Source organism: Terrapene carolina, unplaced genomic scaffold, assembly GCF_002925995.2.
Source record: "Terrapene carolina triunguis isolate 2854851 unplaced genomic scaffold, T_m_triunguis-2.0 Scaffold42, whole genome shotgun sequence".
Taxonomy (NCBI): domain Eukaryota; kingdom Metazoa; phylum Chordata; order Testudines; family Emydidae; genus Terrapene; species Terrapene triunguis.
Window position 1 is genome coordinate 21,832,150 of NW_020664393.1, and position 18,159 is coordinate 21,850,308.

Consider the following 18,159-nt stretch of genomic DNA (forward strand, 5'->3'; position numbering starts at 1 on the left):
CCCTCCGCAGCCATCTTGAGGGCAGCCCAGGTCTCGTCCCGACTGCCGCGGTGGGGCCGGGGTGTTCGCGGCGGTGGCGTCGCGCAGCCAACCCGGCCCCGGGGCGGCAGGGCCCATCCACCCCTCGGGGCACACAGGGGCCGGGGCCGCTCGGCTCGATGCTCATTATCGGAGCTTTGCCATCCGCCTCCAGCGCGGCTGGGTCCTAGCGCCCCGCCCCCATCACCATGGCGCCGGCGCCCCGAACTTCACGCACGGCACGGACCCGACGCACGCTAGTGCAATCACGTGGTGGTGGAATCACGTGACAAAGAGCGGAAGCGGCGCTGCGACTCCCTCTTTTCCTCCCCACCCTGTGGGTTTGAGGGTCCCCGCGCTGAGTGCGCCGCGCCCCTCCCCCGCTGGCGGCGATGGGGTGGGGGTGGGCGCGCGCGGCGGGCGAGAGGCTGAGGCAGCGCGCGCGGGGGCTGGAGGCGCTGCGGGAGGCCTGCCGCCAGTACCCGCTGTTCTGCTGCATCCTGCTGGGACTCAGCGCGGCCACCCTCCTGCTGAACCGGTAACAGCCACCGCCTGGGCTCGCGCCCGCGCCCTTCCCTCTTGTTCCCTGCTGCTACCCGCCCCCTTCCCAACAGCCGGCGGCTGCGGCGACCTCCGAGCGGCCGTTACTGGGGATGACGCGGAAGGGTGTCGGAGGGGAGGGAGCAGGGCCGACGCTCCCCTACTTGTTTGCCGGGGCCCGTGGGGGCTGTTTGTCTGCAGCGGGGCCGTTGGGCCGGGAGGGGCGCTGGGGGCCGCTCTCCGGACCCGGCTGGGGAGGGCGGGAAGGGAACCGGCTTCCTGTGTCCCACGGGCTGCGCTGACGGGAGCTCGCCCGAGAACAGCGACAGGCGCCCCACCGAGGTAGCTGCGTGGCGCTGTCAGCCCGGTTGCTGTGGCCGGGGGCTGGGAGAGGACGTGACTGCTCAGCCCTCCCCCGGTACCCGCGGTCGGGAGCAGCTGCCCTGACACAGCTCAGGCACGTTGGGAAGCAGGGAAAATGAGGACTTAGTTCAGATGGTTTCCAGTTTATCTCACTGACTTTAGAGGAGAGGCGGCAAACAGCATCAGCTCCTCTTAGTCCGCCTCCCTCCCAGAGGCAACGTATTAGCGGCTAGCAATTCAAGGAAAAGTTTGTAGTGAGGGGTCAAACTGTGGGGGAGAGGGAACCAGAAAGCGACACTCTCTGCCTTTACCCTTCCATGACCCCACGCTTGCTTCATATTCCCATTCATACTCTTGTCAGCCAGGAGGGGGATCATCCTTCTTCTTGACCTATCCTGTGAATAAATAACTTTGGGGGTCAATATCAGTGTGGTGTTATAGTGCTCCCAGCGTGTGATTGCATAGTCTCTCTGTTTTTTGGTCGTTCTCCTTTCTTACCTCAATCTCCAGAGTGTGTGCAATACAATCCAGAATAGCAACATACCCATCCCCAAATTATTAAACATAAATTGTATATGGTATGAGCAACAGTTATTTATAAAGTAACAAGTACAGACTTAATAAAGTCCTGGTGCTGATTCTGTGCTGTACAGGGCAGGGCTTTGGAGCTGTGCTCTGGCTCCGCTCCAGCTCCAGGCAAAAACCTGCAGCTCCACTGCTCTGGAGCTGCTCTGGGCTCTGCTCCAAAGCCCTGCAGGGCACACGTGCTTACTTTTTGCCCTGAGGCATTTTCAGTGTGAGACTTACTGATAAAACTAGACCTACTGGGAGATTTAGGCCTTATCTACACTGCCACTTTACAGCACTGCAACTTTCTCACTCAGGGGTGTGAAAAAATACCCCCCCCTTTCCCCTCGAGCGCTGCAAATTTCAGCGCTGTAAAGTGGCAGTGTAGACAGTGTACCAGTGCTGGTGCCGCGACTACACAGTCACATTAAAGTGCTGCCGCGGCTGCACTTTAATGTTGCTAGTGAAGACATGCCCTTAGAGGAGAGTGCTAGTTTAGGTTTCTTAAAATTTAACAAAAAGTTCCTGGACAGAAAAACATTTATCCACTACATCGAGCACAGCTCTACAAGAGGTCATTATGATACTGACTAAAAACTTACTTCAGCATCCATTACTATACTCACTACTTGTTTACATTTATTTTAAACAATTCCCACAGAGCATCAAAGGTAGAGAGTGCTGTGTCCCTATACAAAATTAGTATTCAGACTCGCCATCTATCATAGTAGGGTTAAAAATTCATATTTTAATGTTTAAAAGGTACTATTAAGTAAATGTAAAATATTATATTAACTTATTGGATTGTCAGTCAATATCAGAACAAGAAGAGATTAGGTGTTGTCTAGTCTGAACATGGATCTGCAGGCCAGTACCCACTTCAGAGGTGTTGTGGGGCTTAGTTATATTTGTAATATGCTTTGAAATAATGTACTATATTAGTATTGCTGTTTTATTATTCCTGTCTGTGGATGAGTTCACCTTAGATTTACGTAACTGGCAGCTCCAATCATTGAGATAAGACTCTGTTCATGAACACACAAAGCAGTGGTTCTTAAACTTTTTGTTTTGGTGACCTCTTTCACACAGCAAGCCTCTGAGTGCAACATCCCCCCTCTCCCAGTGGCTGTCTGTGACCCCACCTGGGGCTGACAGCTGCAGCCCTGCCACCTAGGGGCTGACAGCTCAGGACCCCCATGTTACCACTTCTTGACCTCCTGACCTGTTGCAACTCCCAGTTTGAGAACTCCTGAGATAGAGCTAGGTGTAATTTCTGGTAGAGTAGTCACTAAAAGAAATACTTGTGTTCATATGTCATTCTGAAAAATTCTGCTGTAAACATACCATATGGTATTGTCTACCTTGTTGTACAGGGTTTTTTTTTCTCTTTGTTTACAAGGTATCTTCACATTTTAATGATCTTCTGGTCATTTGTTGCTGGCGTTGTCACATTCTACTGCTCATTAGGACCAGATTCTCTCTTGCCAAATATTCTTTTTACAATAAAATATAAACCCAAGGTAAATTTAATTTTTTCTTTGTAGTATTTGTTTAATTTTTCTCCATTTATTTTGTAGCAATATGTACAAACAGTAACTTTAGAAAAATGTTATGCTCTGTTAATGTAACAGTGGTGAATGCAGTTAATATCAACTTGTAACTTCCTATAGTCTACAGTCCTCAGATACAAATGAAGGCTTTAATCTTGCAAATATTTGGGTTGAACCCAATGGAACTATTTACATGTGTAAAGTTAAGTAAGTGTGTTTGCAGGATTAGGGCTTTATTACTTAAGGGCTTGAAATATGCAGTCGTCAGTGTTGGCAATTCAACTGCTGCCTGTATAATGCTTTTAGAGTGTCTGTAGTAGTTGAATTTTTTGTTTTGTTTTTAATCCTGAGCCTGCATGATAACGTGATGCTTGTAAAAGAGATGCATTTCCTTTGACAAAATGAATTCAGAATATATCTTACTGGCCATACTCAGCCTCCTTTACATGAATTTGAAAGTTTCAAAGAAAGAAATGTCAATTCTAAATCACTTTTCTGCTGAATTTAGAACAATGTTTTATGTTGATAGGTTAGTTTTAATCTGTAAGTTATTTTCTTAAATTCAGTTGCTTCCATTTGGTACTTTACTAACTTAATTATCTTTGTATTCACCCCACACACACACTCAAAAGAAAAAAAAAATCAAGCAATCTATGATATTTTGTGCAATTTAATTTTACTTTAATCACATACAGTAAAAACAAATTGGCTAATGCATAAGTGCATTGAGAAAGAGGATTTTGAAAAACTGAGACTTCTTAAATACTTTCTCTTTCTTAGCAATTAGAACTGCAGGAGCTATTTCCCCAAGGTCACAGCTGTGCTGTATGTGGTAATGTCAAATGCAAAAGGCATAGGTAAGTTAAATATTTGGCATTTCTTATCATAACAGTTCTTACATTTTGTACTTTGGGGTGAGAGAACCTTCTATTAAATGTTATATTCTCTCTTGGTTTCTTACAGACCTGCATTGCTTCTGGAAAACTACCAGCCATGGTTGGATCTACAAGTGTCTTCCAAGGTTGATGCCTCTCTCTCAGAGGTATCTTATTTAATCATCAATTAATGTTAATTATTTGACATGATTTCAGTGCATTGAAATCCAAAACAACTAACGTTTTGTCATTCAGATCCCTCCTTAAAACTCATCATTACTTTTGGACATCAGAAGTGAGTCCATCACAATTCTTGTACACCTCTACCCTGATATAATGCTGTCCTTGGGAGCCAAAAAATCTTACTGTGTTATAGGTGAAACCGCGTTATATTGAACTTGCTTTGAGCCTCCAGAGCGCGCAGCCCCGCTCCCCGGAGCGCTGCTTTACTGCGTTATATCCGAATTCGTGTTATATCGGGTCACATTATATTGTGGTAGAGGTGTATGTATTAAAAAATATGAAATCAAGGAGGAATAGAGAGATTATACTACTGCTGTATTTTGCACAGGTGCAACTGCTTCTGGAATATTGTGTCCCATTTTGGTGTCCACAATTCAAAAAGGATGTTGAAAAATTGGAGAGTTTAGAGAAAAGCCATGAGAATGATTAAAGGACTGGAAAGCATGCATCATAATGAGACCCTCAGGGAGCTCAATCGGCTTATCTTGTCAGAGAGAGAATGTGTGACATTCCCCTGGTGTTATCTGGACCGTTGATCTGCTATGTCACTCCAATCCTCGACTCGGGGAGGCAGCCTTACCCTGCTCTGCTGTGAGAACCCCCACTCCCGGGCTGTTCACACACAGCCTCTATAGCATGTAAGCTGCTTGCAGCTAAGTGAATGAGCATTTTTGGCCAGTCGCTGCTTGGATTGTGCAACCAAATGACACTAGCCAATATCTCTGGTCCCAGACACAACCCTAGGAACCTCCGTCTTGCAGTGTCCAGTTATGCCCGCTGCAAGCTTATATGAGTTCGTCAGTTTAACAAAGAAATTAATATGTAGCAGGCTTTTTATCCCAAGGGGTGACTCGGACACACTTCAAATCAAACACACTGCTTCAGATAGAATAAACAAACAAATTTATTAACTATAAAAGAGAGATTTTAAGTGATTATAAGTCAAAGCACAAGAAGTCAGATTTGATCAAATGAAATAAAAGCAAAACACATTCTAAGCTGATCTTAACACTTTCAGTGCCCTTACAAACTTAGATGTTTCTCACCACAGGCTGGCTGGTTGCCCTTCGGCCAGGCTCTCCCCTTTTGATCAGCACTCAGTCGCTTGGTGGGGGTGTCTGTAGATGGAGGTGGGGGAGAGAGAGCATGGCAAACGTCTTTCCCTTTTATCATGTTCTTTCTTCCCTCTTAGCTTTGCCCCCCTCCCTTTCAGAGTCAGGTGAGGATTACCTCATCATAGTGCCAAACTGACCAAGGGAAGGGGGGTGACTCGCTCGAGAGTCCAACAGATCCTTTGTTGCTGCCTAGACCAGTGTCCTTTGTTCCTGTGAGGTTGGGCTGGGTTTGTCCCATACATGCCCTGATGATCCCCTCTGCTCTTGGAGAGTTTTGCCTAGGCTCGTTTTAAGCCACGAGGACACGTTTTCAGCCTCATAACTATATACATGAAATTACAACCTATAACATTACTATAACAACAATGATCAGTGTATCATGAGCCTTCCGAAGACACCCGACATGACAAACTTTGCATTGGATACCACACAATCATATTATAAGGATGAACATGGGGGTGCAGGGTGTTCCCCTGAGATACAGAGTGTCACAGGGTGAAGGTGTGACTTGTTCACAGACTATAAGTACTTAGATGGGGAACAGAAATTTTATTATAAAAGGGTCTTCAATCTAAAAGACAGTGGTATAATAAGAGCCAGTGACTGGAAGTTGAAGCTAGAGAAATTGACTTGAAATAAGGCACAGATTTTTAAATGAGTGTAATTAACCACTGGAACAATTTACCAAGGGTTGTGTGGATTCTCCATCACTGTCACTTATAAAATCTAGATATGCTCTACTTCAAACAGAAATTAATTCAGGAAATATGGCCTGTGTTGTACAGGAACGGGAAGTCAGACTAGATGATCACAATAGTGTCTTGGGGCCTTATCTATGAAAATGAGTGCATTCTGAAACTGAGGCTCCAAGGTAGGTCCAGGACTGTCATTACAATACTACCAATACTAAATAATAAAATATTGTCCTTTGTTATCCATTGTTCTTTTCAGAGTACTGTTATGCACTCTATTGTGACCTAAATTTAGATTAAGTTCTCTAAGACGAGGGCATTTGTTTATGGGAAGGAGCCAGCATGTTTTTGGGTTCTTTAAAATAATAAATAGTACCAATAATTGAGATGTGCCATGATTACCCGAAGAAGTTATTTATTACCTATCGCCTAGAGTTATTTCCTTCCTAAATGTGAGTGCATATTTAAAAAAATAAAATATTGCACTTTCTTACGCAGTAGCTGACTTTTTTACAGCATCTTGACAACGCACAGTGCATATTTTGAGAGCAGAATGAGTTGAAGAGCTCTGATTAGCAAACATATTAGTACTTGTAGTTCAATTCCATCAAGAGATTAACATATGTAGAACCTTTCTTAAGAAGTACATCTTTTTGGAAATAAACGCAGTGAGAATAGTGGAGGATGGTGGTGTATGGTATTCAGAGTTGCTGTTTGTATGGCAGTACTACAGCCACGTGCCTTAGAGAATCATGAAACTGTATTACAGCCCTCACTACTCCAGTTAAGTGTGAAAGAAGACAGAATGGAGAAGGCTTGGTGCTGGAGTGGGGCATGATTTTCCATGTTTCTATTGCAAACTCTGGGTTATAGAATGATGCTGCAACTCATGTAAATTGCATGAAATCTGCTGTCCCATTCATCTTGGTCTGAGTTCAAGATGTGATCTGTAATATAGTTTTAAATGTCACAAATTGCATAAAATGAATCTGACTGAAAAATTACTTAAAAATTACTTACTTGAATTATCTACCAATAATATATTTACAGCGTAGGTTTACTTAGCTCTTGATCAATGCACTTGTAAGACTTTGTGGCATAAACCATGCCAATGTGTCATTGTGAAAGAGCTGATCAGAGATGTCTATAGCCAGCATCACAAAAGAAAATGGCATTCCTGGTTCAGAACTCCTATCATAACAAATTTATCATTAGCTCTTTGGGGGTTTTTTTTTTTTTTTTATTTCTTGGTTCCATGTTGTTAAAGAGACCTAAGGGATAATGTTTTACTTTCTTGGGCAGGAGGGGAGGTATGGTTCTTTCACCTGTCAGTCCAATTCATCCCTCCGTCAGTTTGATTGATAAGCACTCTATAAGCCATCATATTGTCTAACATGGTCAGACTGGGCCCCTGAGGCAATCCAAAACGCAGCAGCGGCATGGCTGGGTATGTTCTCTATCACCTGGGATCAGTTGCTCTTCTCAGAGGCAAATATCATCTTGGCCATCTGATCATTGCTTTCGAATTCTCTCCTCCTATTCTTTGCACATTAACTTTCCAAGGTCTCGCTTTCTTTCAGTCGATCCCCAGGCTCACTGCTCTGGCTTGCTATTGAGTGCTTCATCCCTAGACCTATCCTCTCATAGTTCCTCTTCCTGGCAGCCTTGGTCCCTTCTTTGGAGGCCAACATAGAGCATTTGACTGTATGGCTTTCAGCCTTAGTGTTTGCTTAGAAATACGTTCCGCCTCTTCTTTCCTCCAGATGTCTTCCCCCTTCCTTTTTTTTTTTTCTTTTTTTTAACATTCTTCTCTAGCCAGTGCATTTTGTTTCTCCATCTTTAATCTCTTGTCATTTTAGAGTTATAATGTACATGTTTAGTGAGGTTAGAAAAGATGTTTGTTTATTTTTTTCTTTCAGCTCTTCTAACAAGTATGTAGAATAAATAGATCCCTTATTTTGTAATGTGATTGTCTTTGTTCTACACAGGTGCTTGAACTGGTGCTGGAAAATTTTGTTTATCCATGGTACAGGTATGAGTTTTCCACAAATATTACTTTTTCTTCTAATAATGATCCCTCATTCAAAACAGTATAGTGGAAACAGTCCTTTACAAAATACATATTTAGTTTTTGTGTTAAAAATAATAAAATACAACGATTTTTTTTTTACTTTCTCACTTTAACAGTGTTATCACCTTACTTTGTTTTGTATCTTATTAGTTAAGTAGAGTGGATCAATTTGTTCTAAATTTAAAATATTACAAAGATTTTTGTGAAATTTGTATTGAAACTATAAAAACACTTTGTATCTTAGTGAGGTTTTCCTGGAAAAAGACACATTTTTGCTGCAACCATGATAGGTTCAAAAACTGTAAGAACTTTAAAAATCCTCTTTTATGAGTTATGATTCTAAACCAGGGGTGGTCAGCCTGTGGCTCCGGAATCTTCAAAAGTTAGTATGCGGCTCCTTGTATAGACGCTGACTCCGGGGCTGGAACTACAGGCGCCAACTTTCCAATGTGCCGGGCGGGGGAGGGGCTCACTGCTCAATCCCTGGCTCTGCCACAGGCCCTGCCCCCACTCCACCCCTTCCCACTCCCTCCCCTGAGCCTGCCGTACCCTCGCTCCTCCCCCACCCCGCCAGAGCCTCCTGCATGCCACAAAACAGCTGATTGGGAGGGAGGGGGAGGCGCTGATCAGTGGGGCTGTCGGTGGGCGGGAGGCGCTGGGAGCGGGGGAGCTGATGTGGGGCTGCTGACCTATTACTGTGGCTCTTTGGCAATATACATTGGTAAATTCTGGCTCCTTCTCAGGCTCAGGTTGGCCACCCCTGTTCTAAACTATAACTGTTCCTCTGACCCTGTATTTCATGTAGTGTCTTAATCTAAAAATAAACTTTCATCCTTTAAAAAAAAAAAAGGAAAATACATTCAAGATATGAGCTAAGGCTTTGACCCTGCAAAGATTCTACACATGCTTAACTTTAAGATTGTGAATAGTTCTGTTGAACTCAGATGAGACTATTCACATGCTTAAAGTTAAGCATGAGTGTGAATAAGTCTTTGCAAGACTGGGGCCTGTATGGGTTTCTTGTGTTTTGTTTTTTTAACTTAAAGGCATATTACTCTAAGCACTTTGAAGGAAAATAACTTAAATACACCTCTACCCCAATATAACGTGACCCGATATAACACAAATTCATATATAACGTGGTAAAGCAGTGCTCCGGGGGAGCGGGGCTGCGCGCTCCGGCGGATCAAGTTCGATATAACATGGTTTCACCTATAACATGGTAAGATTTTTTTGGCTCCCGAGGACAGCATTATATCGGGGTAGAGGTGTATTTAAATTCTTGGTGTATATTAATGCCATGATATAAGATTATTTTATTTCTAAAACAAATAAGACACTGGATTTCACCTAATTCAACTCTGAATTTGACTTTCCCCTTCTTAAAGGTGATGTTTGTTAAAAGAATCAGTCAGCTACTCTCATCTTTTATTTTATGTTGTCTGTCTTACCCACTGGAAGTTCAGAATTTTTTTTTTACAGGCATTCTATTTATCCAATTTATTTTTAAATATGACTGAAGTCTACATGTCTCTATTTAGTTATGCCTTTGCTTTGGGTGTATCAATATTGGTTTGACTATACTTAACAAAGCTATACACTTACCTGCAGGACAGCAGAGGGAGCTCGAACACTGTGTTGTACATCACCAAAATGGATAACCTTTGGGTGTTCATTAGCTGAGTAAACTTTAAAGTATATGAAATCCAGAGGACATTTTGCGGAGCTCCTTTTAAATAAAATAAAATTTAAGGAGGCCATATAGGTGGCTGTCTTTAATATTTTATATTTTAAAATTGGTGGAGAATCTATGGGCACTGTATCTTTTATGTTACTTCAGACTGACGGAGAGAACTTAGATTCAAGATATTACATTTAAGAATCACAAGGTCCAAAAAAAGTTCTCTTATGTGCTTGTATTGTGCTTAGCACAGTGGGGTCCTGGTCATAACTGGGTCCTCTGAACACCTTAGCATAGTGATAATAAAAAGCAGTGAACTAGCACTTCGAGGTGGGGGAAATTTTCTGAAGTTATGGCTTATTGCCTAAAGTCTTGGGGCAATATAGAACATTGGAGAATTATTTTTACTTAAGGGCAAATCTTCTTAGTATGTTAGACTGTCATTAGGGCAGAATTTGTCTAATGTTCTAGGATTTTTTTCTCTTCCCGTTCCACTCTTCCATCCCTTCTCTCTGTTTCCATCTTTGGGGAAATCCATTTCTCCCAAACAGGAAAATGAGGCCCTCAGCAGACACAGCTTTGTAGGAAGGGGCAGATTTCAATGATGGGACAGGTTTGGGATCTCTTTTTGTCCCAGACTAGAGCAGCTGGACAAGAGTTTAGGGTGGGAGAGGACTCTGGGATGACATCTTCCTCTCGGTGAAAGGAGCACAGACTTCCTTGACACCAGCTAGGCCCTTTTGGGCAGGAAAAATGGGAACTGGGCACAAGAGGATTTTTTTCCTTGGCCCCACCAGCTGATGCCACCTTCTACCATCATGCATATTTTGTATCTCAGCGCTCTAACATGCTATTGCCTACTTGGGAGGGCAATAGGATTATCTACTTTTGGTCAATTTTTAACAAATGAAATTTTTAAAAAAATGCTGTATTGTAGGTAACATGCATATTGTATTATAATTAGAGCTAGTCAAAAACTTTCTGATGGGAAAACTGTTTTGTCAGAAAATGCTGATTGCACACAATCAAAATGTTTTCTCAGAATGTACCAATTTCACCTAATTTTTTGCAGGAAATTATCAGAACTATACTATAATATATAAAAGTAGAAACATTTTGACCATTTTGTCAAAACAAAACATTTTGAAATTTCAGACTTTCTCATTGGATAGAAATGCAAAATTTCAACCAGCTCTACTGATAATATTGAACACTTACTGCATTTTTCTTCATAAAGCTTTGCAAACATTAATTTAGGCTCACTCCGTCCCACCTAACGGCGTAACTATTTTTTAAAAAATAAACACATGGGGAAAGTGAATTAGAGGTTATTTGCTCAAAGTCACGCAGTTAGTCAATATTAGAACAGGAACTGAACATAATTCCTGGCTGTTAGTCTTATGCTCTGACCATGCCTCTCAAGTCACAGCTAATTAGAAGTACAAATATATCTACTATATTTAGGTGTCCACATGTTTCTATGCTTGAATAGAGGACCAGTCACCAGCTGGCCCTGCCCAGTTTTTATGCTTTCATTTAGGTTGGAGATAATTCTTTTGCTTTCAAGTGCCACCTTTTAATGTTTTTATTCTTTCTTTTATAAATGTCAAATGTGACATGGATGGGTTAAAGTTCAAACTAAATATTTTCCTTGGTTTACTCATCATGATTTGTTTTAAAACTTTGCAGGGATGTAACTGATGATGAGTCCTTCGTAGATGAGCTGAGAGTAACATTGAGGTTTTTTGCATCTGTATTAATTCGCAGAGTTCACAAGGTAAAAATAGCTTGGAGAGAGAACATGATTTTATATGTAAGAAGTGGTATCTAATGCCAAAGTAAATGTTCTTTTTTTAATTATGTTACCAAAAGAAACATATTGTACTTTCTATATAGAATTACATTTGACAGTTTCTTCCTCTTTATGCCTGCTTCCTTTCTCTGAAACTTATCTCCCATGGTACTCTTGGCCACAGCCTAATCCTATAGAATCCTTGCAAATGAAAGTCTTTGTTCCTGCTGTTTTAGTAATGCTTTGTGTTGGCACAAGACTATCTTCTATGTTGCATTGGCTGTTTCTAAGTTGATTCATTTTAAGGGAGTAGAGAGAATTACTAGATATTGGGGAGCTGTAGTCCCTGTAGCTACTACCTGGTTCGCCTTCTGTGCTTAGGTTCTTTGAAGATATTTTTATACTTGTTAAGAGGATAACTGCTTCAAATAGCTCACTGTAAGAATCCCGGTAGGCGTGACTTGTGTGGAGAAGGGACTATGCTAACTTGGAGTCGTGATATGTTATAAGTGTTAAGTAAAATTGAGTGATGGGGTAAAATTGAGTGATGGGGGCATGTTGCCGAACAAAGACCAACGAGCACATACCGTATATTGGTGGGTGCACAGAAACACAGAGGCTTGGACTTCCGTATGGAAGCTCCACCTGAACTGCCAATTCAGAACTTTTTTTTTTTTTTTTTTTTAATTTGAATGATCATCAGTTGGCTTCTGAGGAGAGTGAGCAGGATCACAGAGCAGGTGGGAGAGCTGGTCTGAAATCAGGAAGGGAAGTATTGCCAGGCTTTTATAAGATCAGGTTTTCCTTGTGGGAATAAGAAGTGGAGGTATTACCAGATATGATTGTTCTTTCTTTTGTATTCAACCACAGTAAATGTTTAGTGGATTTTAAAAAACAACCAGATTTTGGCATTGGAATACATTAGTGGGGTTTTGAAGAGATCTGAAGGGCTCTTGAAATAGATATATAAAAAAATCCAGCATTTCCCAATGTTCACAGGCAAGTGTCCTGAGAGGAAGATTATAGGGGTAAAAGGGCTGTACTAGTGACTCAGACACCAGTTTCGAACAACATGTTTGTCCAGGAAGGGGAATGTCGTGGCAACTTGTACATGAATTTAGTTCCTGTGAAAAGTTTGGACTGACCACCCTCTGTCCTTTACATAGGTACAGTATATGCAATGGAAACTTCCTGATGCTCTCTGGTAATGTGCCTCAAGCGCATTTTGCAGGAACTACCTCTAAGTACCTCTGGTTGTTGTAGGCAGAATAGGAGTTAGAAGCTAGCTCAGTTTCCTTGCCCATTCAATGCTGACCCCTCTGCTGACACAGCTACCCAAGGGTGTTGTTCCACCTCAGTAACAACTATTAATACATTTTATTTCCTGAACTACAAGATATACATACATGCTACGTAGCTGATGAACAACCTGACTCAATCCTAGTTGAATATCAGATCTGGATGTCTTGCTTGTTAACATGCTTATGGTACTGCAGATGGTTTAAAAGTTAAGATGGGGAAAGACAATCAGCAAATGCTCTTTGTATTGTAAGCATAAAGGTTTGTAAATGAAGCAGATGTTTCAAAATGGAAATGTAGCATAAGTCTTAAAATTTACTTTATAATTTTAATTCCTGTAACTTGAGCATACTTGAGTTATTAGTTGACTTGATCTATTGCTATCATACATGAAAAGATAAAATATGATAGTGATAATACCATATTATACAGGTAGCTGAAGGTTACATGTGAACTGAAATACTCTAGCATATAACATCTTTTAAACATGTCCTGTGTGAATTAGAATAATAAAGATTATCCAAATTCCTCCACCTTTCTTGTCAGGAATAAAATATTTATAATATTTTCAGTCAGGCTTGGCTGAGAGCAAAAATATATTTGATCTTTTGTGGCATGTAAGCTGTGTAAGTGTTAGATGCTGTGTGGAGAATTGAAAAAGCTTAGAGTATGTCTACACTAGCACTTTTGTCCATAAAACTTTTGTCAGTTGGGGTGTGAAAAAAACACACCCCCTGACCAACATAAGTTTCACTGATAGAAGCGCTGGTGTGGACAGCGCTATGTCGGCAGGAGACGCTCTCCCGCTGACATAGCTACTGGCACTTGTTGGGGGTGGTTTAATTATGCCAACCGGAGACCTCTCTCCTGTTGGCAAAGAGTGGTTAGACAGGAGATCTTACAGTGGCGCAGCGGTATAGCTGTCCCGCTGTAAGGTCTCTAGTGTAGACATACCCTTAGTAGGTACCGGAGTTTAATCAAAACACATTCCCCTTTATACATTTTTAGTTTATAAATTTTGTATTAAGATTGTATCTGATGTAATATCATTAAACTTATTTTCTGTGTTTATTGTGCAAAGTTTTGTGAATATCTGTAAATAACACAAATTTAGACATCATCATGATAGCTTGAGCTGTATGAATTATGCAGGAGAGATAGGGTTTGTGCGTGAGTGAGATGACAGAATACTAGGTCATGGAGCTCACAAAAATGTAATTCAGAGTGACAAGGTGAGTGAGGTAATGTTTTATTGTACCAACTTCTGTTGGTGAGAGAAACACGCTTTTGAGCCACTCAGAGCTCTTCTTCAGGTCTGGGAAAAGTACTCACAGCATCACAGCAAAATGCAAGATGGAACAGATTGTTTAGTTAGCACGTATTGTAAGGGACTGTTCAAGATAGAATGGCCTGTTAAAAAAAATCTCTGCAGTCATAGGACAAAAAGAGCCATATAGTCCCTGAAATCTAACCACCAGACAAAAGAGGCACCACTGTAGTCCTCAACTGTGATGACTGAGTTAACGAGGCCAACCAACAGCACTCTGACACCACCTACTATAAAGAACTCAAAAACAACCCCACACCACAATTTATCCAGGAATTGAAGGATGATATCCAATCCTTCCTCCAACAACTCAGAGAAACTTTACAAACTCCTCCCCCATGAAACCACCCCAGTGCCCTTCTACATGCTTCCCAAGATACACAAACAAGGGATCCCAGGCAGACCCCTCATATAGGATCATGGCACTCTTACTGAAAGTATATCAAGACTCTTAGAAACCGTCCTCAAACCACACAAAGGGCCAGCTTTCTCCAGGACACAACTGATTTTTCTCCATAAACTCTGCAGTATTAACAACCTTCCTCAGAACACCATCCTCACCACTGTGGATGTCATTTCTTATACACCAACATCCCTCACAATGACACATAGCTGCCTGCCTCAAATACTTTCCAAACAATGGACAACCTCAGATATTCACCCCAAACACGTCACCAAATTCATCCATTTCATTCTCACCCATAACAGTTTTAAGTTCAGCAACAAACATTTTGTCAAAACCATGGGAACAGCCATGAGTACTAGAGTGTCTCCACAATATGCCAGACTCATCGTGGGCCAACTTGAAGAAGAATTTCTGGACAAATACCTGAGATATGTTGATGATATTTTCATCCTCTGGACAGACAGCTTAAACTCACTCATAGATTTCCACCACAACTTCAGCAACCACCACCTGTCCATTGAAGGCTCTCTGGAACACTCCCACACTAGCATCAACTTTCTGAACATAACAATCAGTTTCAGCAATAGAACCCTACAGACAACCATATCCAAGAAAACCCCCATGGATCACCATACCTACCTTCATAGATCCAGTAACCATCCCAAACAGCAAGAAAACTGTTGAGCTACAGCCAGGCACTCAGAGACCACAGAATATGCTCCAAGGAGAAAGTCCAGGTTATACACCTTAACACACTTAAAACTGCTTACACCGAATGAGGACACTCCACCAGAGAAGTAGATTACATCATAGAACAGGCCACTGAAATACCGAAAGAGAACCTGCTTCAATACAGAAATAAAACCCCCTCTGACTATTCACCCCTAGCCATCACATACCATACAGGGTACCATCAAATTACAACAACCCATCCTCAATGGGGACTCTATCCTGAAAGAAATTTTTCTTGAACCCTCTCTGTTGGCCTTCAAACAACCCCCCATCTTCTCCAAGCTAATCAACAAAAGCAAGCTCCGCACAGACCAGGACACACCAACTCAAAGTGGCACCAGACCCTGCCACAGCATTGGATGTGAAACCTACAGACAACATCTCTGCTGCAGTAATCAACATCCCCCACAACACACCTTTCAGGATCCATGCCTATCACAACGTGTAGTGCACTAAATGCCCAAATAACTATGTGAGTGAAACCAGATACAGTAATCACTATGCTTTTGAATGAACTTACTCAGGAAAATGATAAAGGACAAAAACACCCTCTCACCTGTGGGTGAACACTTTTCACAAAGCGATCACTCAATATCTGACCTCTCAGTCTTCATCCTTAAAGGAAACCTGCACAACACTTTCAAAAGATGAGCCTCGGAGCTTAAATTCGTTACTATGCTAGACACTAAAAATCATGGACTAAACAGAGACACTGGATTTATGGTTTATTACAACAATCTGCAACCCACTAGCCTGCTCTTTGTCCTATGACTGTAGAGGTGTTAATGGGACACTCTACCTTGAATGGTCGGTTACAATATATGTTAACTACTTATGCTAAACAGTCTGTTCCACCTTGCATTTTGCTGTGATGCTGGGAGTACCTTTCCCAGACTTGAAGAAGAGCTCTATGTGGCTCGAGAGTTTGTCTCTCTCACCAACAGTTGGTCCAATAAAACATATTACCTCATCCACTTTCTCTCTCTAATCTCCTGGGACTGACAGGGCTACAACTTCACTGTATGTAATTCAGTGTGAGAATTTACATATATGGAAGCGAACAGACTGGAGTGGTGGTTTTGTGATGTGTAAATCACTGAATGTACTGGGTTTAGAAACTGACTTGGTAAGCAACTTACAAAGAAAATTGTCAAATTTCTTCCTGTAGCAATCTACTTTGAATGCTTCAAAAGCCAGGTGAAAATGATCAGTGACATAGAACTCATTTTCTTCTTGGAAGGTTTCAGGTGTGCTGTAATGCTTCTTGTAGACTTATTTTGTGGGGAAGGAGGGAGAATTCAATACACTGTGAGAGGTGGAAGATTTACATTGCTTTTCTAAGGCCTTGTCTACACTACATGGTTATATCAACAAACCCGTGGAGGTGTACATACTGAAATGCTCCTGCCGATGTAACTCACCTGCTATGCCAACATAATAAAATCACCTTGACAAGCAGCATAGAGCTTTTTGTGATGTAGCGTCAGTGTAGATGCCTCACTTGGTTATGTCGCCCTAATTGGCCTCCAGGAGGTGTCCCACAATGCCCATCATGACCGCTCTGGTCAGCAGTTTGAACCCTGAAATTACATAGGTATGTGCCCCTCCCTGTTTAAAGGCTTGGGAATTTTTGAAATTCCTCTTCCTGTTTGCTTGGTACAGTTGACACAGCATCTTCCCAGCTGATCATGCCGGCTTTACCCAGCAGACGTTCTCCCACATGGACCACACTGGAGCTATTTGATCTGCTGAGTATATATAGAGAGAGGAGGCTGTGCAGTCGCAGCTTTGCACCAGCTGTAGGAATTTCAATACCTATGGGCTGATTGCTAGTGGCATGCAAGAGAAGGGGCACGAAAGGGACGTGCAGCAGTGTCGTGCTAAAATCAAGGCGCTGAGGCAGGCGTACCAGAAGGCAAGGGAGGCCAACTGTCGCTCTGGTGAGGTGCCGAAGACATACTGCTTCTATAAGAAACTGCACACCATCATCAGCAGTGACCCCACCTTCACCACCAAGAGCCCCGTGGATACTTAATGGGGACTGGAGGCAGCAGCTAGTGGACTCAACCCTGATGAGGAAGTGGTGGACGAGGAGGTGGAGCTGGAGGACGATGTGGAACCCACAGCAGGGTCATCTGGTGGCGTGGCAAATCAGGACCTCTTTTCCACTCCAGAGGGGTCTAGCCAGTCCCAGCACTCTGGCTCTGGAGTGCAGGAGAGGGGAGCTTTGGTAAGCGCGCATTTTGCTTTGATATTGCACAGTGAGAGGAGATTGAGCTCTCATGTACTTTGTTATATGGTAGAAGAGGGATAAGGGACAGAAATTAATAACAGAGCCTGTCCATCTATGCAGTGAAACTATGGCGAAAAATTTTGTTAATGTACATGGCGATGTCTGAGGAATCCCCTATAGTGATCTCTAGGAAACTTTCCTGTAGGTATTCTGCAATCCTCTGCTGAAGGTTCCTTGGGAGAGCTGCCTTGTTTCTGCCCCCACTGTAGGAAACTTTGCCGCGCTACCCAGCAATTATTTCTGCAGGGACTAAAGCGGCACACAGGTGAGCAGTATACAGAGCCAGTCTGAAGCCACACGCATGCAGGAGATGCTTCCTTACATCTTAGATTACCCTTAGGAGTGAGATATCGGGTTTGATTACCCTAGCCCAGTGGTTCCCAAACTTGTTCTGCCGCTTGTGCACGGAAAGCCCCTGGTGGGGCGGGCCGGTTTGTTTATCTGCCGTGTCCGCAGGTTCAGCCGATCGTGGCTCCCACTGGCCGCGGTTCACTGCTCCAGGCCAATGGGAGCTGCTGGAAGCAGCGCAGGCTGAGGGACATACTGGCCGCTGCTTCCAGCAGCTCCCATTGGCCTGGAGCAGTGAACCGCGGCC

At 42.6% G+C, this 18,159-nt stretch overlaps 1 protein-coding gene across 2 annotated transcripts in view; it reads left to right on the forward strand.

The window, feature by feature from the left end:
* Nucleotides 1-320: 320 nt before the first annotated feature.
* Nucleotides 321-18,159, forward strand: part of SNX14 (sorting nexin 14) — an 87,372-nt gene continuing 69,533 nt past the window's right edge. For both annotated transcript variants that reach the window (XM_024193214.2, XM_024193216.2), the window contains exons 1-6: nt 321-556; nt 2,888-3,008; nt 3,819-3,895; nt 4,002-4,080; nt 7,952-7,995; nt 11,405-11,492. In XM_024193214.2, coding sequence (XP_024048982.2) covers nt 411-556; nt 2,888-3,008; nt 3,819-3,895; nt 4,002-4,080; nt 7,952-7,995; nt 11,405-11,492 — 555 coding nt within the window. In that variant the 5' untranslated portion in view covers nt 321-410. The remainder of the gene's footprint in view (nt 557-2,887; nt 3,009-3,818; nt 3,896-4,001; nt 4,081-7,951; nt 7,996-11,404; nt 11,493-18,159) is intronic.